This window comes from Anastrepha ludens, chromosome 4 (assembly GCF_028408465.1).
Source record: "Anastrepha ludens isolate Willacy chromosome 4, idAnaLude1.1, whole genome shotgun sequence".
NCBI lineage: Eukaryota > Metazoa > Arthropoda > Insecta > Diptera > Tephritidae > Anastrepha > Anastrepha ludens.
In genome coordinates this window covers 16081035-16107519 of record NC_071500.1, presented here as the reverse complement: position 1 = coordinate 16107519, position 26485 = coordinate 16081035, and the positions used below count along the sequence as shown (strand labels likewise).

At 36.2% G+C, this 26485-nt stretch overlaps 3 protein-coding genes across 4 annotated transcripts; 1 reads left to right on the top strand and 2 right to left on the bottom strand.

Moving 5' to 3' along the window:
* Positions 1-1224: 1224 nt before the first annotated feature.
* Positions 1225-21243, bottom strand: LOC128862358 (novel acetylcholine receptor chaperone). 2 transcript variants are annotated; one of them, XM_054100933.1, is made up of 5 exons: positions 20932-21243; positions 20585-20808; positions 6182-6320; positions 5961-6112; positions 1225-1903 (listed from the first exon to the last, which is right to left on the bottom strand). In XM_054100933.1, exons 2-5 carry the CDS (start codon positions 20702-20704, stop codon positions 1835-1837), a joined length of 480 nt encoding a protein of 159 aa, XP_053956908.1. In that variant the 5' UTR covers positions 20705-20808; positions 20932-21243; the 3' UTR covers positions 1225-1834. The 2 variants fall into 2 exon arrangements, with proteins under 2 accessions (XP_053956908.1, XP_053956907.1); XM_054100932.1 differs by having other exon boundaries at positions 20585-21243.
* Positions 21244-24012: 2769 nt separating this feature from the next.
* Positions 24013-25547, top strand: LOC128862354 (uncharacterized). The gene has a single exon (XM_054100926.1). It carries the CDS (start codon positions 24157-24159, stop codon positions 25474-25476), a length of 1320 nt encoding a protein of 439 aa, XP_053956901.1. The 5' UTR covers positions 24013-24156; the 3' UTR covers positions 25477-25547.
* On the bottom strand, positions 25544-26109 carry LOC128862360 (transmembrane protein 60). The gene has a single exon (XM_054100934.1). The coding sequence runs from the start codon at positions 25973-25975 to the stop codon at positions 25583-25585; it is 393 nt and encodes a 130-aa protein (XP_053956909.1). The 5' UTR covers positions 25976-26109; the 3' UTR covers positions 25544-25582.
* Positions 26110-26485: the final 376 nt, after the last annotated feature.

Sequence of the window (26485 nt, the reverse complement as noted above, 5' to 3'; positions counted from 1 at the left end):
AAGAAGCTAAGATTATTCCTATACTAAAACCGAAAGGCGGTCATAATAACCAATCGCTATCCTGTCTATTCTGTCTAAGGTGCTGGAACTTTTAATGCATCGGCAAATCAACTCTTTTTCGATGGACCAAATGCCAATCTGGCTTCGAATCCAACGGAAATTGTATCACTGCACTCTTAAAAGTAACTGATGATATTAGGCTTAAGATGGTGACATGTGACTTTTCTGACCCTTCTAGACCATACTAAAGCATTTGGCACTGTTGGTGGTGCTGCAAGATTTGCATTTCTGAGAATTCTACTTGTACTGCAAAAGTAGTTTGTGCTTCTTATAGAAGTAAAAAAACAAAATTGCCGATAAATCTTGAAAAAAAGTTGTTTCGGGTGAACAAAAAAATAGATGTCTCATTGTTTTAACCAGAGAGCAACATATTTGAGTTACATCGAAATCGAAGAACAGGTCCCGAATAGCCAGGTTGAATTGAAATGGAAAGCATCAATTATAACAATTCCATTTGCGTAAAATGTCGATTGCGTACAATGAATTACAAGAAGCTCTGCTAAAATCAATAAATTAGGCTCAAAACTTGAGGTGTCCTTCGTAAGAATCAGGTTAATACATAAATATAAATTTAGAATGGAATGCGCAACAAAATGCTACACCATTACCGTTAATTTGAACCCATCACTCTTCGCATGACAACAATGCTTCATAAAGCGCGTATTTGCTCAGACGTCAACGCATTTAAACCTTAACGGGTAATCTGCGTCGACGAAAACTGTTGCTCTTTTTTCTTTCTCTTCATTCTCTTGTCATATTGGTCTCTCTTTTCTTTCTTGCTGTGGTTTATTAACATTAAAAGTAGTATGCATACGTTTTCTGGTATGCAAACTTGCATTTTTCATTAGAAAACAGATTATCATTAAAATATAAGAAATTATCCTTTAACGTTTAAGGCAACATAAGTGTTGCCAGATATACAATTTTTTTAGTTATGATCCATTTATTCGCTTTTATTTACCAACGATGTTAACTATTGATGGAAAGAACCATTATTTGTCAAATAATTATTAACTTAAAAACATAAATATGCGAAGATAATTACCTTGAAGATGTCAGCATACAATTTTTTTTCTTTCATCCACTGCAGGTGAGTGGAAAAACTCTCCTCTCTCGCATACTTACTTTAGAATAGATTTCATATTTTCAATAAAATACTTGTTTTTAATTTGAATGTTTTATTAAAATTGCGTGCGAATTGTATTAAAAAAAGAAACCAATATTTTTCTGGTGGTACATATATAAAAATCCAAAAACTAATTTACATTTAAGGGGTTTCATTTTTATGTCGTACTCGTTAGAAACGAGCGATTAAAATCTTTTCATAATTATCCGGGGGTATAATGTTAATTATTTCTTTACAGGATTTGCATTGAGCACTATTTAAGGAAAACCGATTATTTTGGATTTACAGTTGTTTTTGTTAAAATTAAACAAAAGCAAATTATAATTTGGCACCGAAGATAAATATTGTTTTGCTGCTTGAGCGCTGAGTTTCAATTTGGAGAGAGATTACTTTATGGCTTTAATGATATGAACGACGAAATATGTGCATACTCGTATGTACATACATACATATGTATTCACATATATACACCCCTCTAGGTATGAAATTGTGCTGATTGCATTTATGCAAATGCTAGACTGCGTCGTAATCTTATGTAGTAATACGCAAGAAAATTCTTTTTATCGTAATTATTCTCACACACATGATTAAAATTGATTGATTGTGGATTTCTTTATTGATTTTCGTTATATTTTATTGGTTTTTGACTCAATCCTGCTTCACTCCATTTGTTTGCGGTTGTGCGGTAGCAGCTAATTCAGCGTCCTTTCGACTTGTCTGTAATTAAATACAGTGTTAAATTACTTTTTATATTAATTGGTCACGTGAAAATAAAGGTAAAGTAAAAAGTTCTGAATGTTTTCCGCCGTTTATAGACCGAGAAGAAGCAGAACAACTGAAAATGTGGCGCGACCACTTTGAAAGGACATACAATATCAACGATATTAATATAAACAACAAGCCAGATTCCCGCAAAACCGTTCCTGCATTGAAATCATTAACACAAGCTAATTGAGCAATGTATTGAATATATGTAATAACACCCTATATATGGCATTCGTTGATTACGAAAAGGTATTTGACTCTGTCAAAATAGAATACATATGGGAAGCCTTAAACAGGTTGGGTATACCGAGGAAAATCATAAATCTTATTAGAAATAGTTACAATGGTGCGCATTGTAGAGTTCTTCGCAATGGAAAGCTCAGTGAAGCTTTCAACTACACTACTGGAGTGCCACAAGGTGTGTCTTGTCCCCTTTGTTTTTTATCGTTGTAGCGGACTGAATTTTGCAAATATTAGACTCGGTAAACCGTGGAATTACCTGGAAAATGAACACCAGTCTCGAAGATCGGGAATATGCAGATGTCGCTGTTTTACTCTAGCATTCGCATCAACACATGCAGATGAAATTAAAATTGTTTCAGCAGGAGTCCGCAAAAGCAGGACTCAAAATTAATATTAAAAAGACGGAATCTATGCGCATCAAAGCTATCAACGCTGCGTTGTTTACAATTGGTGATGAAATCATTACAGACGTTGACAGTTTTTGGTATTTGGTAAGTATGATCTCCATAGACGTTGGTGCAAAAAGTGACATTTTCAACCGAATAACTAAGGCACGTTACGCATTCGCTAGGCTTCGAAATTTATGGCACTCCAACAACATCATAACTTGCACAAAGGTTAAAATTTTTAACGCTTGCGTTAAGTCCGTGCTGCCGTACGTGTCCGAAACTTGGTTGGTAACTTCGACAACGAACGCAAAGATGCAAGCGTTTATAAACAGGTGTATGCGTAATACACTTAAGATATGGTGGCCAATAGTTATAACAAACGAGAAGCTCTGGAGTATTACACACTAAAATAGCATCAAGAGTAAAATAAAGAAAAGAAAATATGGATGGGCAGCGCATACTATACGAAAGCCTTATGAGGAAATACCGCATGCCTCCTTGATTTGGAACCCGCAAGAATCGAGAAGAAGAGGCAGACCATTGATGACTTGGCAAAGGATTATCCGCAATGAAATTGGAAAATCGTTTAATGAACTGAGATTTATATCTAGAAATAGAATGTTTGGAAAACTTGTGTATGGAGTATGGAAATAATAATAGACCCAATACAGTATTAACTTCAACAGCAAAGCGGTGGCTGCCCCGATTCCGCTCTGGTAAATGAATATCGAAGATGAAACACGCTGTGGTAGGTCAATCGTCGAAAATGTCGATAAAATCATGTACACCATATAAGGTATATAGCCAGAGACTATTTTACAACCATCTTATGTACATATGAATTTGGATCAAATTGCGCCTTATATAAAGAAGCTTATCGTAACCTAAATCTTTGTCAGTGTTTTTCTTATGGTTTCTTCATCATTTCACGCTATATAACTTACCGTCTGTTTTATATCTAACATCGAAGCGTGATCGCCATAGCTTAGAAACTATTTGACCAATCCGGTTCTGGCAAACTTTGAAACAAAATTTCGTTCTTCTGCAGAATATTATTTTCGTCTTAAAAAAAAATGAAATGGCAAATTTTATCAATCATATGCTTTCCAAAACCCAAGTCTAAAATCCAAATAAGCATTAATGAGATATTCAATTCAAAGTATCTATATAAAGGCTTTTCCAATAACAGGTGTGTATCGTAAGGGGTATTTCAAAAGACGCACCTAGATATTGTTCTAAAATAAAGCTTGTAAAAATTTAGATTCCTTCAGGTTTCACTATTTTTATTCAAAGTAGGCTCTGAACAATTATATTTGAAAAACGGCATAATTTAAATGTCACCATGAGCACGTCTACAGGTAAAAGCCACCAAACAGTCAATTCAGGCCAACGTAATTGAGAGCGTCAAGATTTTGATGTTGAAGCTTGTTCAGCAACAATTTGCGCTACAGCAGAAATGTTCTCAACAGAACGTCCAGTTTTTGGTCTGTCAATCCTTTGTCTATCCTCGACATAACCAGTTTCTTGGCATTTTTTCACCAACCCGTGAATTGTCGGCCACCAAAAAATTACGAGATTTGCGTTCTTTAAGATCGACAATTTTCATAATAAGTTTCAATAAGTACCTATATATATTATAATTCAATAAAGGATAACGAAAGCTGTATTCGCCAACCTCACATATAACTAGATTATCTACTTTTTCGAACTTAACTCCCAATCCCTAATTAAAAAGCAGCATTACCCACACAAACTTCCTTTCCCGAAAAGAGAAATTGTAAAATAATCTTGGATTACATATATACTTTTCCCCGTACAACCCTGTGTTTTCTGTGTTATCGATAGTTTTTATTACAAATGTGAGGAGAAACGTAAAAGTAAAAACTAAATAAAATGGATCCCGGTAAAGAAAAGATGTTTTTAGTCATGATTCTAAAAAAAAATGTGTTACGTACATATGTCCTTAGCGCTTTAGCGTGTTATTAATTATTACCAAATGTAATATCGAATTTCGGATGCGCGTTGCTGCCATAATTTTTTGCAACCTCTCCAACTGTCTATTACTAGCAACAAATTGCGGAATTAAATTAATTATTGATTTCCTTTGCCTTTTCGTCATATCGTTAATAATTCTTCTTCTTCTTAATTGGCGCAATAACCGCTTGCGATATTTTGGCTGAGTTTAACAAAGCGCGCCAGTCTTTTTTTTCCCGTGCTAACCGGTGCCAGTTGGACACACCAAGCAAAGCCAAGTCCTTCTCCACCTGATCTTTCCAACGCAGAGGAGGTCTTCTTCTAATAATTAAACAAATCAAAAACACTAAAAAATTCCTCCAAACCAATTTCTATTAAGAAAAACCTCTCAAAACAGACTTGACACCTGATTGTCAATTTTGCAGGTAATCTGCCATATGTGAACGGATAGATTAATTTTTGTGGATTTATTGCTAATGGCTGCATATGTGAATGTACTTTTACTTGATTTGAAATCGTACAAATATTTTCTTAAACTAAACATCCGTCTAAGCTAACATCGAAAACTTTGCTAAATTAAAAACTTTCTTGGTATTAACACAATTCACATTAATACAGGAGTGATTAGTTTTGTAAACACTTCGTTGAATTACACTATGTTAGGTGTTGACACATACAGCGTAAGAGAACTTTGATAGATTAACTAAACTTGGTTTCTGCTAAGCGAGTGCAAACTGTACAGAAACCTTGTTGATACACACACATACATATGAAGCTCTCGAAGTTCAAGTATAAGTATTTTAATAATATAGATTGGACAAGTTGTTTGGTCCCCTTATACAATTTTTCAAATAGGTTAACCTTGTTCTTTTTACCTATGTTTTTTCTCAGTGTGCGTCAGAAAACAACAACCAAAGAAGTTCGATGATGGGCAGGAAGATTTTGCTGTGTGTTTGCTGAAATTGGAAAATAGTCATCAACTATGAGCTACTGCCGTCAGGCCGCACTCTCATTACGGGTTCTACTGGAACAAACTGATCAGATTGAAGCACCACAGACGCCATTTTATGGCATTCTCCGTTTAATCTAGGCCCATACCAAGCGATTATCATCTTTTCAAGCCTTTGTACTGCCTTCTTGGTGGTATAAAATGGACCTCAAGGGAGATCTCCTCAAAATGTGCTTACGCAATTTTTCAGCAATAGGGACCAGACATCCTCAATTACGGAAATATTAAACTTCCTTCTAACTGGACAAAAGTTAACAAACAAAACGGTGCGCACTTGTTCCATATCGGGTAATCCTAACTATGTAAATTTAAAGGTTGAAATAAAGCAAAACTAGGCTCAGAACTTTTTACCTGATCAATATATATATATGTATCATACATGCAATATTCATACCTGATACCACACCACCAAACGTCCACCCAGCATAAATGTGAATACAAGCGCAGGTCCAGATCGCTCAAACGGATCATTAACCATCCAGTGTTGATAGACACCCAAAATCATCAACAGCAGCAGTGTAATATTGGCAGCATTTTTTACTTTATCTTTAGTAGAATAATAATTATTTTTATTTTTTTTTTGGTTTTGTACAATTTTTTTTTTCAAAAACTTACGATATGGAATGAGTGCCATAGCTAGTCCGCAGGTTATCTCCAGTATGCCAACAGTTCGTCGATACCACTTAGAGGGTACTTTGAGACCAAATATTGTGGCCAGAGGAAAAACTTTTGCATATTTCACGTATTCCGTTCGCTAGAAAGATAAAAGAAAATCATTGATTTTCAACAAATTCTACGGATAGTGGCTGATTAAAACAGTTTGCCGCCATAAGCAGCTGTAAAACTGTCTACTTCCCCCTTTTACGCATCCAGTTGATGGAATGTTTTTTACAGGGCATATGCATTTTTATAATTTATTTATAAAATATTAGAGATTATGTGGTATTAATAAGGCCTGAATTGAAGGAGATAGATATTACATTTATTTTTATTTGCGTTAATTTGCGTAAATAATTTACAATATAATTTAAGAATATTTTGTCAAAGTTTCAAGTCGACGGAGCAAAACTTACAAAGTTATGAGTATTTAAGCGCCCGTTGTCCCAGACTGCATAGGCCTGTATGTATATTGTATTGTTATTATTATTGGGTATGGGAATAAGTTTCCGCCCTCGCAAAAGAGGTGTCGCTGCTGATACTATTTTTGTGTTCGATCTAGTAATGGGTATATTCAGAAACGCATTATAATGCGCAACGTACTTTTGCAGTGTTGGCAATGCGTTCAGAAATGCAAATATGGCAGTACTGCAAATGCATCGCGTTCCAAAACGCCATTTTTGTATCAAACGTCACGCATTATTTGCAGGAAAAATTTTAATACTGCCGCTGATTACGCTAATATGATGTCTGATGAAAAGTTAGTATAAAACTAATTTTTTTAGCTTTTAATGCAAAGATATATTAAATATACGTTATTAAAACCAAATTTTTTTACATTTTTCTTGATTTTAGCGATTATCTAAGTACATCGGAAGTAAAGTTGCTTCTCAGAGTCCGACTGAGCATGGAAAGTGAATTTGCTTCAGGGAGGAGAAAAAAGAGTGTTTTGTGGAATAAGGTGGCGGAAGAAATAAAAAAAGTGAATAAAGATTTGAAAATAGACGGGCAAATCGCGCAGCGAAAATTTTCTAATTGTTTCAAAAAAAGATTTTGTTTTTTTTTTTTGTTTTTTTTTGAAAATTAGAAAAGTAATGAATTACAATCACAATAAATTAATTAGCGACTAGGAAAAAAAGATTTATTTTTGAGAATTTTTCGTTTTAATGAACATCTTACTATATGTGATCTTCTTTTTAGCTTTACACGTCTTTTTTTCTTAAATTTAGCAAAAAACTATCACTTTTTACTTCAAATATATCGTCAACAACTAAACTCAATAATACTTCCATTTTAGTGTAAAACGCGTTCATAAATGCAACAAATCTTTTTGCAAAGCGTCAACAAATCTATCAATTGCATCACTTGTCACATTGGCAGTGTTGCTAGCGCTGCAATTACTGCGCATTTATAATGCGTTTCTGAATATACCCAATATAATATGTATAATGATGATTTGAAGGTGTATATGTGAGGTCTCAAGGCTTCGTTTGAAGCGTAAAGATCCTTTTTTATCTGATGTCAAAAATGTCTACGTTCGTCCCGAAAAAAACATCATTTGCGGGAAGTCATACTCCATTATTACCTTTTAAAGAAAAGTGCAGCTGAAACGTGTCGTAAGTATATTGATCAAGGTCTACGATAATCACGCTCCATCAAATACAAATACTAAAGAGTGGTTTCGACGCTTCCGAAAAGGAAATTCCGACGTAAGTGATAAAGATCGAACGAGCGCAGGGGCACCTAAAAAATTCGAAGATACTCCACTACAACAATTATTGGATGATGACGCATGTCGATGGCATGTCAAGAGAGTTGGATGTTGACAGATCAACCGTTGGTAACCGTTTACACGCGATGGGAATGGTCCAGACAGCAGGTAACTGGATCCCACTTCAATTGAAGAAGAGGGATATCGAGAGATGTTTGGTGACGTGTGAGATGCTTCTTGAACGGCAGAAAAGAAAAGATTTTCTGCATGGTATTGACACTGCCGATGAAAAATGGATCCCACAGCGAAAAAAAATATTCATGCTTCAAAGGTTATCATCTGGTGGTTCATGTGCATATGGTGGAATCAGAAGGGTGTCATCTATTTTGGACCCTTAAACTAACACAAACGATCACTGGCGATCGTTACCGACTGCAGCTAATGCGTTTGAACCGAGCTCTCAAGGAAAAGCGGCCGGAACGGGACGGTAGACATGACAAACTGATTTTTCTGCATGAAAACGGCAGACCACACGTTGCTAAATCGGTCCAGAAATATTTAGAGGTACTGAATTGGGAAATCTTGCCCCATCCGCCGTATTCCCCAGGCATTGCACCTCCGCATTACCATCTGTTCCGATAAATGTAGGCAGCCGTTATTGGAGAGCGGTTCACTTTTACGAGAGCTATCGAAAGATGGAGTAAAGTTGCAGCTTCCAATGGCCGATTTTTTTTCCTCTCGGGAGCATAGGGCCTCGACAAGACTCTTCCATCCTGTACGGTTCAGGACTGTTGTTTTTGCACCGACCTGTGAGATGTCGGCATCTGCTAGTTTGCGCAGCATCGACCTTCTCCAAGTGTTTTTTGGTCGACCGAGACCTCTGCTCCCTTGCGGGTTCCAGTCCAGTGCCATTCTCGTGATGCTATCTGGTGATTTACTCAATAGGTTACACATCGCCACTTTCTGCGTTGGATTTGCCTAAGGATGGGTTCCTCGTTCGTTAATCTCCACAGGGCATCGATACTGATGGTGTGTGGCCAGAATATTCTGCGGATGATGCGGAGGCGTTTGTTGATGAAGTATTGTAGCCTCTGTGTGATGGTGTTAGAAACCAGCGATGTTTCGCTTCCGTACAACAATACAGACTTCATGCATGAGCCGAATATTCGTAGGTTAGTGCGCCTGGATATTTGCGAACTCCCCCATACTGTATGCATTCGCCCGATAGCCCATACTACATTAATTTTTTAAATAATTCGTAACTTTGGCTAAAAAAGGACGGAAACTTATTCTCCTACCAATATTATTTGCTATCACGCTTATTAGAGGCGCAAAGTGTCGATTCAAATAAATTCCATGGGATCGATTTGCAACTTTTAACTTTATCTGCGGCCAAATGAGCGAATCGTCAGATGTCGCGAATTCGTCATACAGGCTTCGTCTTCAGGTTTCTTTCGGCCGTCCTCTTCGACGAGAACCTTCGAGTTCCAGTCTAGAGGTATTCAGCTGATCTCAGGCGCAGTTTTACGGATTGTATGGCCTATCTATTTCCACTTTCGTATATTTTATATTGAAAGTAAAATCGGTTCAATGAAACGTCAAAAAACGTCAAATCAGTTCAAAACGCCTTTCAAAGTTCTGCTGAAAGTGAAGGCAACTTCGCAGGACATCATGGCATGAAAATAGAAAGCATTTCGCAGGGATAGAGTGATAACCAATATCACCTCTTGGGTGGATAGTTTCGCACTAGATCTAAACTAGTTTCAGTTGCTGCAGGGTATATCTGAACATATGTTTAGGTATGTATGATTGTACTTATGGATGTGTTTTGATGACCACGAGTATATGTATGTACTCGTATATTTATTTCATACTAAAATTTATTAATGTTTGCTTCGAGAGAACTGATGGCATTGCGAAAGACCACCAAAATTCAAGTTCAAAACAAAATTCTATTTCTATTAAAGACACACAAACAATTTTACAAATGATTGCATTTTTGATATTATAAATAAATACATGTGCTTTATGTACATACATATGTATATGTATATGTAAATATATTTGGAATGTGAAAATAAAATGTAAACACTTAGATATGTACATATATTTATGCATGTATGCTAGTGCATATGTACGTATGTATGTATGTATGTATGAGTAATTATACGAATATCTATCATTTTTCACATATTTTAAGATCAATTTGAGAGTCTGTTTTCTTGTCAATAAATGCTTTTGTTTGTTACAGAATTTTCGGAAGATTTTTTTAATTATAATATATGGACGTGTGGTATCTTGCGAAGCAGGGAAGACAAAGTCTCGCCAATGACCCCGCTTTTGCAATAACGCGGCAATTTTTAAATAACATGCAAAAGTGAAAAGCAAATTGAAAAAATGAAAAAATGAAAATTTATCACACTTAAGAATCAAAAACTTTTAGATCTCAATGTGAAAACACAAAACACTTTTAATACGAATTACGCGTAGACACATACTATGAAATGTTTTAAGAAAAAATCACATTTTTTCTACTGTTTAATGACAAAATTTTCCGATATTCATACATATACCTATATATGTACATATGTATGTATATGCACTTCATTTCATATTTATGTATATACATATATGTATATACTAGGTTGTTCAATAAGTTTTGTGGCTCGATAGGAGAGAGCTTTGCTACTGGCCTAAATCTGTTTGTCATATTCTTACCCTCTTCATATGCAAGTATGTAATTCTTCCTTTCAATCTGTCAATTCATTCTTTGTTTACAAGCCATTTAGTAGCGACGTGTCACAGTATTTTCTACAATGGTAAAATCGAGTGTCGTGCACTGATTGAATTTTTATTTTTGGAAGGCTTAAAAGCAAAGGAAATTTATGAATGAATGCAGAAAGTGTATAAGGACTCGCCATCAATTAGTACAGTAAAAAAATTTAAACGTGGTCATACAAGCCTTGAAACCGATCCAAGCCAAGGATGTCCAAAAACAGCAAGAACCCCAGAAATCGTACAAAAAATACAGGATATCGTATTGGAAAATCATTGAGTGACTGAAAGAGATTGAGCAGAACCCCTAGGCATCTCGTTGGGCAGTGTAAACAATTTTTTACTGAAGTATTGGGTTTCAGCAAGCTCTGTCCACAATGGGTGCCGCATTCGCTAAGAATGCGACTTTCTCAGCAACATTTAGAGCATCTTCGAAAGGATAAAGTGGATTTTGTGCCTCAATTCATCACTATGGATAAGATTTTGGTCTATCACCATTATCCTCAATCCTAACGTGAGGCTAAAGAGTGGTGTGAACCTGGCTCTTCGGCTCCAAAACCAATTCGTGTCCGGGAATCGGAATATTATTGTAACCTTTAGACCAGCTGCAGCAAAAAATTTGTGCGACACGATCCAGTTTGCAAAAGAAAAAATATATTTTTCATCAGGACACCGTGTCACAAAGCATTTTTTGACAATGGCTAAAATCCATGAATTAAAACTCGAATGGTTGGAACAAATATCGTATTCACCAGATTTACTACCTAGTAACTTCTATCTGTTTCCAGACCTTGCGTTTTTCATCAAATGCGTTTTTGCAGCTCTTCCAGATTCTCACTTCAGGCATCGAATTAATAAATTGACATCTCGTTGAAAAAACTGTATTGATATTTTGTGAGACTATACTGGTGGCCGCCGTAGCCGAATGGGTTGATACCATTCGGAATTCAGAGAGAACGTAGGTTAAAATCTCGGTGAAACACCAAAATGAAGAAAAAGTGTTTTTTAATAGCGGTCGCCCCTCGGCAGGCAATGGCAAACTTCCGAGTGTATTTCTGCCATGAAAAAGCTCCTCAAAAAAAATATCTGTCGTTCGGATTCGGCTTGAAACTGTAGGTCCCTCCATTTGCGGAACAAGATGCACGCCACAAATAGGAGGAGGAGCTCGGCCAACCACCCAAAAAGGGTGTACGCGCCAATTACTATACTATGTATAGTATGTATCTCGTGTAAAGTATATTTCAAACCATAAATTTGTGTTTTTTTTCATCGAACCGCAAAACTTATTGAACAACCAAGTATTTCACTTAAATGCGGAATGAAAAAGCGTCACAAAACCTGTGCGTCCGTGGCTAAGGCAGCTGCCAAAATCAGAAAATGTTGATCTTTTTTGCTTCCATATAGTTTTTAGAACCATTAGAACCATACATGCAAATGTACTTAAATGTGTGTATGTGTATGTGAGTGACCAAACATACAGTGTTTTATTAGTAGGTGTACAACTTTCATTACGTCATTTTTGCCACAAGATTTTAGGTGGTGTTATAAAAAAGTGTAATTCTAATTAAATCGTGGAGTTGGAATGAAAAGTTTGTGGAATTTATTTCGTTTTTCTCTAAAATTTGGCGCTTGGTTAGTTTGCTAGTTTTTACTAGTTTTAGTATTTATTAGGCAATGAAACAAATGATTGTCAAAAAGAGCAACGTTTGGAGCGTACAGCAGGTGAGGCACCTCCCATTGTCCCCTTAGCACCATGACGCCGATTCATGCAAAAGGTAACTTTGTGGTGATTCTGTAGTCGTTCTTTCTTCAGTGCTCACTTCAAACACATTAATTGCTTTCGGTACCTGTCCTGTACCTGTGATGGTTACACTCGGTTTATAATATACTGAAAAGTTAATAATGTAGCGAAACGTATACCACATACAACACCTTATTTCACTAAAAACGGCACATTATTTCGTAACAATAAATTTATTAAGAAACGCAAATTCACTAAAGTAGTTTTGTGGTTTGGTGGCTGTATCCGTAGAATGCCAAGCTTACTGTAAACTACAGTATGACCTCGCTCAACGCAACCCTCGATGAACGCAACTCGTCGATTATTGCTTTACAACACACCAATATGATCCATTGTTGGCTCAGTAAACGCCACGTAAGAAAGTAAATACTTGCGACCTGTATATTTTTAAAACAGACGGAACAACTGTTGGAAACACTCCGTGTGTGTCGAAAATTATGGCTCATGCTGTTCTTGGAGCATTCGGCACTTGCAGTCAATGGGCATAAGATAATTTAACTGGCAAGAAAGTTGCAGTTAAGTAGATAGAAAAGTTGCACTAGAAATCACAACTTCCCGACCTTTCCAGGCATCGTGAAGTGTTCCTAAAGGCAATATTCAAGGCCCAGTTCGGCTCTTTATAGTTTTTATTATCAATATTAGTTTATTAATATTATTAAATGCCTGAACGTAAGCGAAGAAACCAAAATTGCACGTAATTAGCTGCTACAGTACCGGCACCATAAAAACCATTCAAATTTTCAGCGGCTTGGCTTGCATTTTTGCCTTTATCAAAGAAAAACTGTAAAAGTGGACGAATTTTATCTTTGTTCACTTCCATTGTTAACACCCTACAACTCAGAACTGAATGGAATAAACAAAAAACACCAAAGTTTTTTTTTTTTGTGTGAAATGTCACCTTGACAACGAGCATAAACTTTAAATTGTTTGATCGATATCGATCATTGCAGCCATCTACCGAGAAAATAATGGATTTATTTTCTCCCAAATTAATATAAGTACATACATTTATGTTTTCACTTTTCGAAATTTCTCCTCTACTCTGATAATCTTATAATTTCTCTGGCCATATTGCATATTGAAGATTGAGTTCCATTACGATCTGACCTAGACAGAACTTATTTTTGGTGCGAAAAAAATTCTTGACATATATGTGAATACGGACAAATACTTTCAAGTAGTTTTTTTTAAGAAAAGTAAATGCCATACTATATTATTATATGGTAGGTATAGATAATAATTCGGGATCTAAACTGAGAACTATGGACCAAATTAAAGACCTAGAGGTATTCGTCAACTCGCAGTCATGCTGATGGCCGGGAAGTTTCTCTCGACTATCAGCTTGCTCAAGCAATGAGCGTTGAAGGAACTCTCCAAGTGGGTTAATCCAGTCAAGACCAAACTAGTTCTGTTCACTAGAAGATATAAGATGCCGTGGTTTCAGTTACTACTATAGATGGAGTAACACTAACCCTATCGAAAGAAGGCAAGTGCATTGGCATAATTCTAAACTCAAAGCTTACTTGGAAAAGGAATACCGAGATAAAGATGAAGAAGAGGGCATTTGGAAAAAATGGGGCCTAAAGCCGTATATCAACCACTGTGAGTACAATAAGATCATCAGACCCATTTTGCTTTGGTGTAGGGGGAGGCGGTGCAAACACTGACTTAAAAAATCTCATAAAAACCCAACGATTAGCTTGTATAGGAATGACAGGTGCGCTCCGACCAACGCCTCGGGCGGCGCTGGAAGTGATCCTACATATTGCACCCATTAATATATATGCTAAAGAGATAACGGCCAAATCTGAATCGGGAACAATTATCCTTAAATTGCTAAAACTTAAACTTACCATTTTTGTTGGTAGTCAAGCAACGATCAAGGCACTGGCCTCAACGTGGAGGGAAAATAAATTGCGGATGGGTGTGCAAGGATAGGCTCTGAGTTGGACCTTCAGCGAGTGTTAGAAGACATAAGCATTACTCTAAACGAGATATAACTGCAGGTACTCCAAAGCGCTCTGGTCAAAACTGAATCTTTAAAAGACAAAATGTCTTTGGTTGATTGGATTGGAGTTAGTGTAAAATGCCCAGCGCTGAATCAGTTATTGCAACTGCCCGAATTCTATTACATAGTTACGTTTAGAGACGTCATAGTGTGTGTCTATCGACTAGCACAGTATTAAAAGCCATACATCGAAAAACAGCGGAAGCAAAGTTGTACTTCTAATATTCTTATTCAAATAGGGTGAGCATACATATTTTCGACAAATTATTATTATTAAAAACATTCGATTATCCAACAGATCCACAGAATTACAAATAAAATCCAACCAGACTTTGAAAACAATCGTTATTGTGCGGCAGTATTCTTAGACGTAGCTAAAGCGTTTGACAAAGTGTGGCACAAAGGCTTACTCCACAAAATAAAAATAATGATTCCTTTTGACTACTATCTTATCATAAAAAGCTACCTAACTAACCGAAGTTTCTATATTAAATATGACAATCAATGTTCAGATATTCATCAAATAACTGCTGGAGTTCCGCAAGGAAGCGTTCTTGGACCTCTACTATATGTTTTATTCACCGCAGACATACCACCTCCTGACGAAACTAATTCATCAATTGCTACGTTCGCAGACGATATAATACTACTGGCATCGGATAAAAGCTTAACTATCGCTACTGAAAAACTGCAGCGATACACAAACGCAGTTAAGGAATGGTTCGATAATTGGTGCCTAAAAATAAATGAAGACAAAACCGTACAGGTTATATTTACTACCAAAACAAAATTTACTGCAGTTCCAATAAAAATAAATGGCAAAGCAATTACAATTAAACCAACTACTAAATACCTTGGAATACATTTGGACTCGAAACTAAATTGGAATCACCACATAAAGCAAAAGGTCAAACAAATAAAAAGAAAAGCTTCGACAACTTCATTGGTTAGTCAGCACAAAATCCAGACTTACTGTACAGAACAAGCTATTATTGTACAAAGCCATGATTAAACCAATTTGGCTATATGGACTACAGGTGTGGGGAACGGCTAAAAAGTCTCACCTAGTAAAAATTCAACGACAGCAATCGAAGATTCTTCGAATTTTGACCATGTCTGACAGGTACACGAAAAATGATGACATCCACAGGACTTTTAATATAGCAACAGTAGACGAAGAGACCAAAAAAATAGCAAGAAGCCACTTTGAAAAAATACAGGAACACAATAATGCAGAAATCAACAAACTTCTGGAAAGGGAAAAAAACACTGAAAGACGCTTAAAGAGAACTCGACCAAGCGACTTAATGAATGCTAGAAAATAATAAATGTGCAAAGGGGTTAAATTGCTGTTAAATTGTTGTAAAATTGTAATTATGTAGAGTAAAACTTGTATTGAATATTATTTAATTGTATATAGTATTATTTCGTTGATTTTAATTTTTATCGCTTTGGCACTGGTCATTAAGCGATGTATGTAAATCCTGGCCAAATTGTTAAACAATGTACTTGATGTCAATGGACAGATGTATAAAATAAAGGGGACAAAAAAAAAAAAAAAAAAAAATTATTATTATTATTATTTATAGGGGATATATACCATATAACTCTAACTTAAATGGTGGTCGCCGTAGTTTCAGAGAGAACGTAAATGACGAAAATGTTTTTTCTAATAGCTGTCGCCCCTCATGGCATAAAAATATCTGCCGTTCGAAGTCGGCTTGAAACTGTAGGTCCCTCCATTTGTGGAACAACATCAAGACGCACGCCGCAAATAGGAGGAGGAGCTCGGCCAAACACCCAGAAAGGATGTATGCGTCAATTATGCATGTATATATATATATAATTAGCAAAAAACAAAAAATATATAAATAAATAAATATATTTTATGAAATTTATATTCACATTAGGAAACAAAAACCTGTATAAGCGAATAGAAAAAAATTATAAATAAATGTATGTATGTATATATTTGCATGAATGTGTCATACGTACATGCATACTCGTATGTATGTAACTAAGGCAGCAGTACACATTTCGTTTTTCACCTTCACTGCAAATTATCTTTCGCGCACACGTATTTGCCCTCCCAATATTTTTTTGTTTTCTATTTTCTGAAAATTTCTCAATGCGAAATGTTTGTTTGTTTGTGAAGCTTCATGCCGCTACGTCGAAGTGTTTCAATAAAAATTTGTTTACATACAATTAATAGTACAACAATGATGAGCACTTCATGAGCTTAATAACATAAATTACTTTCAATATACAAGTAAAAGGATTACTGAAATGTTTTAAGAAGTGTTGAAGTGTCTTCTGCCAAATAAATAAATAATAAAACATGTAGATATATTCTCAGCTAGAAATTGATAAAATTTAAAATATGTACACTACACGTTAATACGGAAAATGCAAGTTTTTTAAATTAATAATAGCAGATATTCAATTATATTTGGGTTTTATTTCTTAGATTAATGGAACAAATATAAATATTAATTCAACGATCTTTTAAAACTTAAACTAGTGGCAATAGGAACAAACGGGAAATATTCATGTGGTCACTAAAATAGGTACACAATAGAAATAGATACGATACTAAAATAACTTTTTATTTTATTAAAAGGGATATTTAAATTATCGAAGTTTAATCAAAGACACTGCGTCCTGCATGATTGTCAATGACTTTTTGTATTCGATTTCACATAGAATTTATTGCGCTACGTTTCTGTGGGAGTCTAATGCCATGGTTCTTTGATTTTTTGCGATAAAACCTTCTTATTTTTTACTGTTTCCTTCCCGAATCGCTTTTTGAAATCTCCCCAAAGATTTTCAATATGGTTTAAATCGGGTGGCTGGCTTGGCCAATCCACAAGTTTGGCATTATTTTGTAAACCCCATTCACGTACTAGCATTGAGGAATGTTTTGGGTCATTGTCTTGCATAAAAAGCCACCGAAGGGGCATATTCTCCTCACTTCTTGAAGTACGACCTTGTAGATAAATTTGTCCATTTTATCGGTTATGTGGTGAATAGTTCCTACTCCTTACCAAGAGAAGCCTCCCCAAATTATGTTGCCGCCACAGTGCTTCACTGTGTTTTTTGTTTTTTTTTTTTTTTTGTCCTTGACTGATTTGCCTCTTGTCCTTGACTGATTTGCCTCTTACTTAAATTTGCTTGTCTCAAAAGAGGAACTTTAGGAGCTATTACCTGGTAGGTTTATGTTGTACATTCGACGCCCTACAGTTCTCGCTGATACTAAGTTGTTGATTTCAGCTGCAATGGCTTTTGATGACTTAAAGGGCTCCATCTTGGCAAGAGTCACAATTAAATTCTCAGTAGTGTAAGTCGCTTTCTTTTTGTTGTTCTACATTCTTCATCTGAACGTATAAGAAGTTTAATTTCAAGCTATCAATTCATTCTTTATTTACAAGCCATTTAGTATCGACGTGTCACAGTATTTTCTACAATGGAAAAAATCCAGTATCGTGCAGTGATTGAATTTTTATTTTTGGAAGGTTTAAATGCAAAGGAAATTTATGAATGAATGCTGAAAATGTATAAGGACTCGCCATCACTTAGTACCGTAGAAAAATTTAATTGTGGTCGTACGAGCCTTGAAGACGATCCACGTCAAGGACGTCCACATACCGCAACTACACCAGAAATCGGACAAAAAATACAAGAAATCGCATTGGAAATCGTCGAGTGACTGTTAGGTAGTGTAAGCAGTATTTTTACCAAAGTATTGGGTTTCAGAAAGCTGAGTGCACAATGGCATTTGCTAACAATGGTACAAAAACACATTCGAATGCGACTTTCTCATCAACATTTAGAGCGTTTTCGAAAGGATAAAGTGGGTTTGCGCATCGATTCATAACTATGGATGAGTCTAGGGTCTATCACCATGATACTAAATCAAAACAAGAGGCTAGAGTGGTGTGAACCTGGTTCTTCGGCTCCGAATCGAGTTCGTGTCCCGAAACCGGCGAAGCAGCTGTTAGCATTCGTTTTTTGACATGCGGAAGGAATTGTGTTTGTGGATTACTTGCAAACTGCTAAAACAATAAAGTCTGCATATTATTGTAGCCTTTTAGACCAGCTGCAGAAAAGAAATACTCGTTTTCATCAGGACAATGCACCGTGTCGCAAGAGCATTTTGACAATGCCTAAAACCCCTTGTTTAAAGTTTGAATTGTTGGACCAGATTTGGCTTTTAGCGACTTCCATCTGTTTTCAGAAATAAAAAATGCATGCCTGGAAAGCGTTTTTCAACAAATGATGAGGTCATAACAGCTGTGGAAGCGCCCTTCCGGATTCTCACTTGTTATTGTTTTAAAAAAAAATCAACATTATCAAACGTGTTTTCCTTCTCAAGGGGTTAGGGGTAGTCAGAATTTTCAAAAAATTGGATTTATTTAAATTTTTTTAAGTTATAATATCTTAAAAATAGTGTGTGAAAATTTGAAGTGAACCCGCAAATACTTTTCGAGTTATTCAACAATTAACAAAGGGCGCTCGGGCGCTCCGGAGCAGATAGAAAAACTTTAAATGCCTTTTTCTCTAAAGTATGTTTTTTGAACTGGTGATCACTGTACTTAAAAACCGCTTGGTAGATTTCAATAAAATTAATACTGCTTTTGAAAACTATAAAAAACTCGTGCCTGATCGAAGGATTTTTTTCACAAATTTCTATTTCTTTTGAACAATTAGTTGACGGTTTTTTTCTCGAAAATCTGAAAAATATTTCCTGAGGCCGCTATATTGTTAATTTTGAAAAAAAATCTTCGATCAGGCCCAAGAGTATCTATTAATAAACGAATTTCTCTTATCCGATTGATTTTAGATGAGTTTCCAAGGACTTGTGATGATCTTCTGGAGAAACGGGCTCCACACAAACAGCGATAACTTTTACAATATATCCATTTTCTTTTGTTTTGAAAATTTGCTAACGCCAAGTCTAATATGATGTATTAATGCTATGCTTTTATTTTTGTAAAATAAAGCAATAATTATTGAAAATCCTCATTTTTTCCTGCCTCTGACTACCTCTTAACTGCTGTTTGTTTCTTATTCAAATTCAAAACTGGTGTTGATCATTAGAGCCCGCAGACAGGGTAAAAAGAGCGAAGCACGTCCAGAGTTAAAAATTAAAGACATTACCTTTCGTACCAAGTAAGGAAGTCTTAAATTCGATCTGAACTGGTCTTTATATACCCTCGCACATTTTAGTAAAATTTAGTTTAAGCTGGCATTAATTTTTGCTATCAAAGCAACTCATGGGAAACTCCCATTTCCTATGGGCTTGTGTCATCAGGCGAATCGACACGAATTTAGTCGTAACATAATTTATATCCAGCCAAAAGCGGTCACTTCAACAGCATTCCACGTACATATATTTATGGGGAATGTTTATGCTGCTACAACAACAGCAACTATAATTCATCTCATTAATGTCTCACCTGAACCGAAGGTGTTTAAAAACAAAAAAACGTTTCATGGCAAAATTACATTTCGTCGCTTCCGTACATAAGGAAAAATTAAATATTTCTATTTTTAATATAATATTTTCGGCTCTTTGCGCCTTAAAGGATTAATAATTGCTTTCACCAGCAAAATGTTTCTATTATCGCATAAAACCGTGGCGTATATGTGCATATACATAAGTATATATACATACATATACTATTTGACAGCCACTGTGTGCTGCAACAGAAGTAGCACATTAGCTTTTAAGCGACGAAAAAATTGGGTCGCCGTGTATATGAGTATTTTCTGAAATGTGCACCCATACATGCATACATATCCTTTTTTGGAGTTAATAAGTCCAATATGCATACATGCATATGCTGCATATGCTTCGTACATATACTTATGTATATACTTATGTACATGCAGATTTAGATATTTATGTTAACAGGCGAATATATCCAGAATTATTGATTTTCCTTGAGGAAAAGGGGGTGGCTCGAAGCGCATATATACTTATATGTCTATGTGTAGGCACAAATGTACATATGTATGTATGTGTGCAAATACTAGTTAATGCAATCCTTTTTAATTATTGCTTACCAAATCCTTAAATAGATCCTTGCTGATGGCTGGTGTCAACTTAAGTAAACCGACAAAAATGAAGAATAATCCAAGCAGTATGGAAAGGCTTTTTAAAACTATTGTATTCGATGCAGGCATTTTGAGAAGTTAGTTTTTGTAATTGTTTTTAGGAAACTTCACATAGATTCTGTAGCAACGTGTTTGTTTAGCCACTTTAATATTTCAAGTTTAGCACAATTTCACTATTTAATACGAGTGTCATAGCATTTATTATTCTGTGTATATATACATACATATACATATACATATATATACGAGTATATATTTTTTGTATAATGATATGAGCACTTAATGCCTATATGTACATAAGTATGTATGAATGTTGTTGCTATCCACACAAACGCCGCACTGCAAATCCCTTAGACACGTAATAAATATACAGCCGTTTGGTCTATTTTTAGTGTTGATCGTTGAACAAATTTTGTTCAAAAAAATTCATATGTTCTTTTTATTTTGTATTTTAAGTACATATTTCATTAATTTTTTCTGATTATTCAGACAACAACCGGACCGGTGCGTTTATTTTTAATGAAACCAACGGCGCTCATGTTCGAAAATGACTGAAACGGTCGGTCGGTCGGTAGCTCGTCAAAGTGGCAAATTGCTGGTAACGAAACAAAGTGAATTTTTGGCACTGATGAAGGGCTGTGGATAGTAATGCTAGCGATGTTGATAGTCGCAGTGGTGGTGGTTTAATTTTTGTTTTGTTTTTGTTTTTTTTCTGATTTAACGAAGTCATATAGATTTTCGAAGTTCAGCATCCTGAAAATCGATGTCAAAAATGAGTAACCGACTTTTATTAGTGAACACAGGAAAGCTTTTAAATGAGTAAGGAAATTCAAATAAATTGTGAAGGTAATGAAAAAACAAACCAATATCCCATGAAGCGTCGCTTGGAGGGTTTGAGAGAAAGATTCTGCGGAAGATTTTTGAACCTTTGCGCGTTGGCGACAGCGAGTATCGCAGGCGATGGAAAGATGAGCTGTATGAGCTTTACAACGACATAGACATAGCACAGCGAATAAAGATCCAGCGGCTTCGCTGACTGGTGTGTCCAACTGGTGCCAATTAGTATGCGAAAGAAACGACTGGGGCGCTTTTTTAAACCCGGCCAAAATCGCGTAAGCGGTTATCGCGCCAATTAAGAAGAATAATGAAAAAAAAATTAATTAAAGAAACGAGGGTCACAAGCTAAGCTAACTAAACTAACTAAACTTAAAGCTAACTACAAAATTTAATGAAAGAATTATTAAAAATGGATACCTTAAGGTCTTTTGTGCCTACTACTCTTCACAATACGCCATCCAAGCCCAGTACCCCAATAAACGTAGGATAAAGCTGGGTTGGGCTAAACTTATGTTTACTACTTCTTCTCGCTGTAACGTCGCATTCGAGAAGAAGGTATAATAGTTTTTTTGGAGACCGATCGCAGAATCACAGGAGCCGTTTGAATATAACCCGAGACTATGCAGACTATGCAGGCGGCCGCCGTAGCCGAATGGGTTGGTGCGTGATTACCATTCGGAATTCACCGAGAGGTCGTTAGTTCGAATCTCGGTGAAGGCAAAATTAATAAAAACATTTTTCTAATAGCGGTCGCCCCTCGGCAGGCAATGGCAAACCTCCGAGTGTATTTCTGCCATGAAAAAGCTCCTCATAAAAATATCTGCCGTTCGGAGTCGGCTTGAAACTGTAGGTCCCTCCATTTGTGGAACAACATCAAGACGCACACCACAAATAGGAGGAGGAGCTCGGCCAAACACCTAACAGAAGTGTACGCGCCAATTATTTATTTATTTATGCAGATGGCGGTCGCCGTAACCGAATGGGTCACGGCGTGACTACCACCGGAAGAGAGTAGGTTCGAATGAACCGTGCATGAACCAGCAAATTAAGAGAAATGACAAACCTCCATTTAGAGTCGGCTTAAAACTGATTTTCTTCCATTTGTAGAACAACATTAAGAGGCACATCACAAATAGGAGAAGAAGCTCGGCTAAGCAACAAAACATATATATACCTATATATATATTTATATACAATATATATGCAGATGGTTGCGCGGTATGCAATGACCAGAGAAAATGCCAGTAAGCATACTCTCTTTGTCTTTAAGTTGGTTTTTGAATATACCTTTCCGGTAAGAACTTAGCCTTAGCGTAACCATAGCTCGTCCCACGTTCAGAAAGGGCTCAGGTCATCCAGACCGCAGCCTCAACCAACTCATTAAAAACCACTTCTCCTTTGATGCGGTTCCGTCGAAACAACTCGTTCTTAAGCCTATAATCGGTAATAACAACTGGTGGACTAATCCGCATAGTTTGATAAGCCGATACAACAACAATGAAGTTAATTGCCCATTCGCGCTCAGACCAATTCCAACAACTGTGGAGAAATTTTAAAAAGACTGAAAACAAGTTTTATAGTTTATCTTTCGAATAGTCTTCAAAGTACTGCGGTATGTATGTATTTTAGCTTTTGATCTGGATAAACTTTCTTCTGACGAACCCTAAACAAAGTTTTTATACCTCCCTAGGGAGCTTTGTTTTGTAGACTTTATATAGAAAATTGGAGCTTAAAATCTTTGTTGGCTGTTTGGCCGGACTCCTTCTCATATTTATGGAAGCACCTACAGTTTTATGCAGATGAATTTTGAAGGGCAGTTTTGCTTGGCAGAAATACGCTCAGAGGTTTGCCATTACCTGCCGTGAGGCGATCGCTATTAGAAAAAACTTGTTCTATCATTTGGTATTTCATGCACGTGGTTTCGAATCCGGGTAACCCAGCAACGCAATCGGCATTAGTCACTCTTTTATCTACGTAAACGTGTATTCTATCATTCTTTTGTACAACCAGCCAGCGGAGGCGTTAGATGTTTATGTAGTAAATATGTATTTATTTCAAGAAATTTAATATCCCCATCAGCTTCGGTATTCGCCGTCGCAAATGTACAAAGTTCTTAAATTTTATGGAAAACTTTTTTTCTAATGCAAAAATTAAAGAATATTAGATGGGCAAGAATGATAGATTAAAAGATTGCGCGGATGGAAAGCAAAATTCTTAAATTACGTCATCGAAAGTTTTGACACGATTCGCTGCCTTATTTTCAATGTTGGTTCTACACATTTTTATCATTTTTTTTTTTTTTCCTTGTTCTCTCCTCCCGGGAACATAGGGCCTCGAAAAGACTCAGTCTTGCGTTAGTTTCTTTCTAAAATGAGTATTTTTCACTTTTCCCAAGCAATTACTTAGCCTTTAAAATATTAAACATTTTTGATCAATGTGCCATTGTGTTTTTAAATCATATTTTTTACTCCAGAAAAGTAGTGAACGTATGGTGAAAACCCTTCTTAATTTTATTTTACCAACATTTTCCTTACCTAAATTTAGCAAACGTATTCATAAAATGCAAGCCTGCCTAAATGAAAAAGAACCAGCTGTGGCTATTTGTAGCGTTGTAAACGGCTTATTTATCTTTATAACTTTACAAATTTTTCAACAACTTACATTTGCTTAGTATTGTCTAAAAAATGTCTTTAGTTTCCTATGCTGCCAGTAGTGATGACGACTCCGACGACACCAATGAAGAAGATTTCGATTCAAGTACAAAAATCAAGGAGAAAGCTGCTCCGGTGACTACTACACTCAGCTCTAAAATAACCAACGACACAATAAGTGACGATGAGGACGACTATGCGCCCACAGAATTTACGGAAATACCTAATCCAATTAAAGATTCAGGGATTATTAAATTGCTAACGCATAGTCTTTCTCTACCTAAACCGAAAAATACGACTGATTTAAAAACCCCAGACGAAAAATTGGAAGTGAGGCCTAAATTCTCCAAACTACCATTACCTAAACACAAAGTAGAACTAAATGTAGTTATTGAAGAGGACGACGAATTTCTGTATAAAAAAGCTATCTTACCCGTCGAAGAGGTGAAGCCGACGAAACCTTTATTTGTACCGCCCAGTAAAGGACCTGTTAAGATAACTGTACCATCATTAAAAGAATTTAGTGACGTAGATAAGGATATAGCAGCCAAAGTAAAGAAGCCTCTACTTGATGAGCAAAAAAAATCTGGTTTGCTGGCAATGTTGCCGCGTGCAAAATCAGAGCAAAACTTTAGTAAAGCTATTGCTACAGAGAGGCCGAAACCTACAACAGTTAGTCGTCTTATTCCAGACACAGTGAAAAACCAACGTCCTGCTCATAATACAGAGGGCGTTGATGGTATGAAAAAAGTAATTAAGAAAACGAACAAGACAATGGGTAAATCCAAACCATCATTGGTCGATTGTAGCGATAGTGAAGAAAGTGGTGATGAAGCCGATGATTTCTTTTCTCTTAATTCCGAGGATAAGCTGCCTGAGGTTAGCATGAATGAAATCAATACTATGGTAGCGGAACGCGCTGCTAAAATGGCTAATGCAGCTACTCCGTTCTTAAGCAAAGTTGCTGAACATGAACCAACTGATGTCGAAATACAGAACGAACGACTCTTGGCAGAAAATCAACAAGTTGTATTAGACCAGACGGCGTTGCAAGCGCTGGCTGGAAGTAAAGCAAAACGAAGAAGAAAAGAGGAAAACATTGAAGTGGTGGACATTTCTAGTGCCGAAGTACTCCCAAGTAGAGAGGAATGGATGCGTACAGCTTTGGCTTCCTCCACTGCTTATCAACCGACTGGTGTTCTGGTTGATGAAGAACCGGTAGCTGGCACTCGGCGAAAGCATCAAATAACTTACCTGGCTCATAAAGCGAAAGCCAACGAAGCTGAACTGCAAGCAATGTGGTCCGCAAATCGTCAAACCAGGCGGGCAACCCAGAGCAAATATGGTTTTTAAGATTTCATTGAATTGTTTATATTCACCATAGTGCATATTTTTACTTAAATATAAACTACGAAAAACATAAATGAGTGCCTTATAAATTGTTATATTTGTACACACATCACCAAGACTCAATTTTGTTCAATCTACCAAATACGTATATAATGGACGCTGAAAGAAGAATCCATATCGGTACCATAGTGACAAATATTGAGATCTCCCACTGCGGGTATTCCAAGCGCAAACAGATCATTAACTGTGATGCTATCTTTAGTAGTACACCACAAATATACCATTGGTAATAGATCAGCAGCTCCTTTAGACGTTTTAAATTTCGCCATTTGCGTATAATTTTAATTACTACATAAATAATTAATATACCGTCGAATACCCAAAGCGGTATGAATGTGACAAACCAACTCCAGTGCGTTCGCGGATCCAAGCGTAGGCATAATAAAATTAGGAAGACCAGCACGATGAACCAGGTGAAAAGTGCACGGTGTGCCAACGTCATGGCGTAAAAATATTACAAACAACCTACAAACATAATTGTTTATTTTATTTTTTCGGTGCAAATAATTTGTTTATTGACTTAAACAAATACTTGTGACTATTAGCGGCGATTGGGCGAAATCGGCCGGACCAAGGCGAATACGTACAAGGTGACTTCAATAAACCAACAAGAAAGTTTGCTGAGCTTATAATTAGCTGTTTCACAAACGGCTTGTTAAAGTCAGGCGTGAAGTTTAATTTTAATATATCAAAAAGTGAAGGAAAAAAGTAAATAACCCATTTCGCAAATACCAGAAGCCCGACAAAATTAAACATATGAGGAGTAGAGTCTTATTTTCAATTTTTTGGCCCAGAATGTGAATTTTTGCTTTCTCGTTCTAAACTGTAGTTATATACAGGTATGATAAAAAATTACTATAAAACCATATGTGCGACCAAACTAAAAGTAATAATATACAAACTAGCAAACCACCAAAGTAACGAAATTGGTGAGAGTACCCTATTGCGGCTC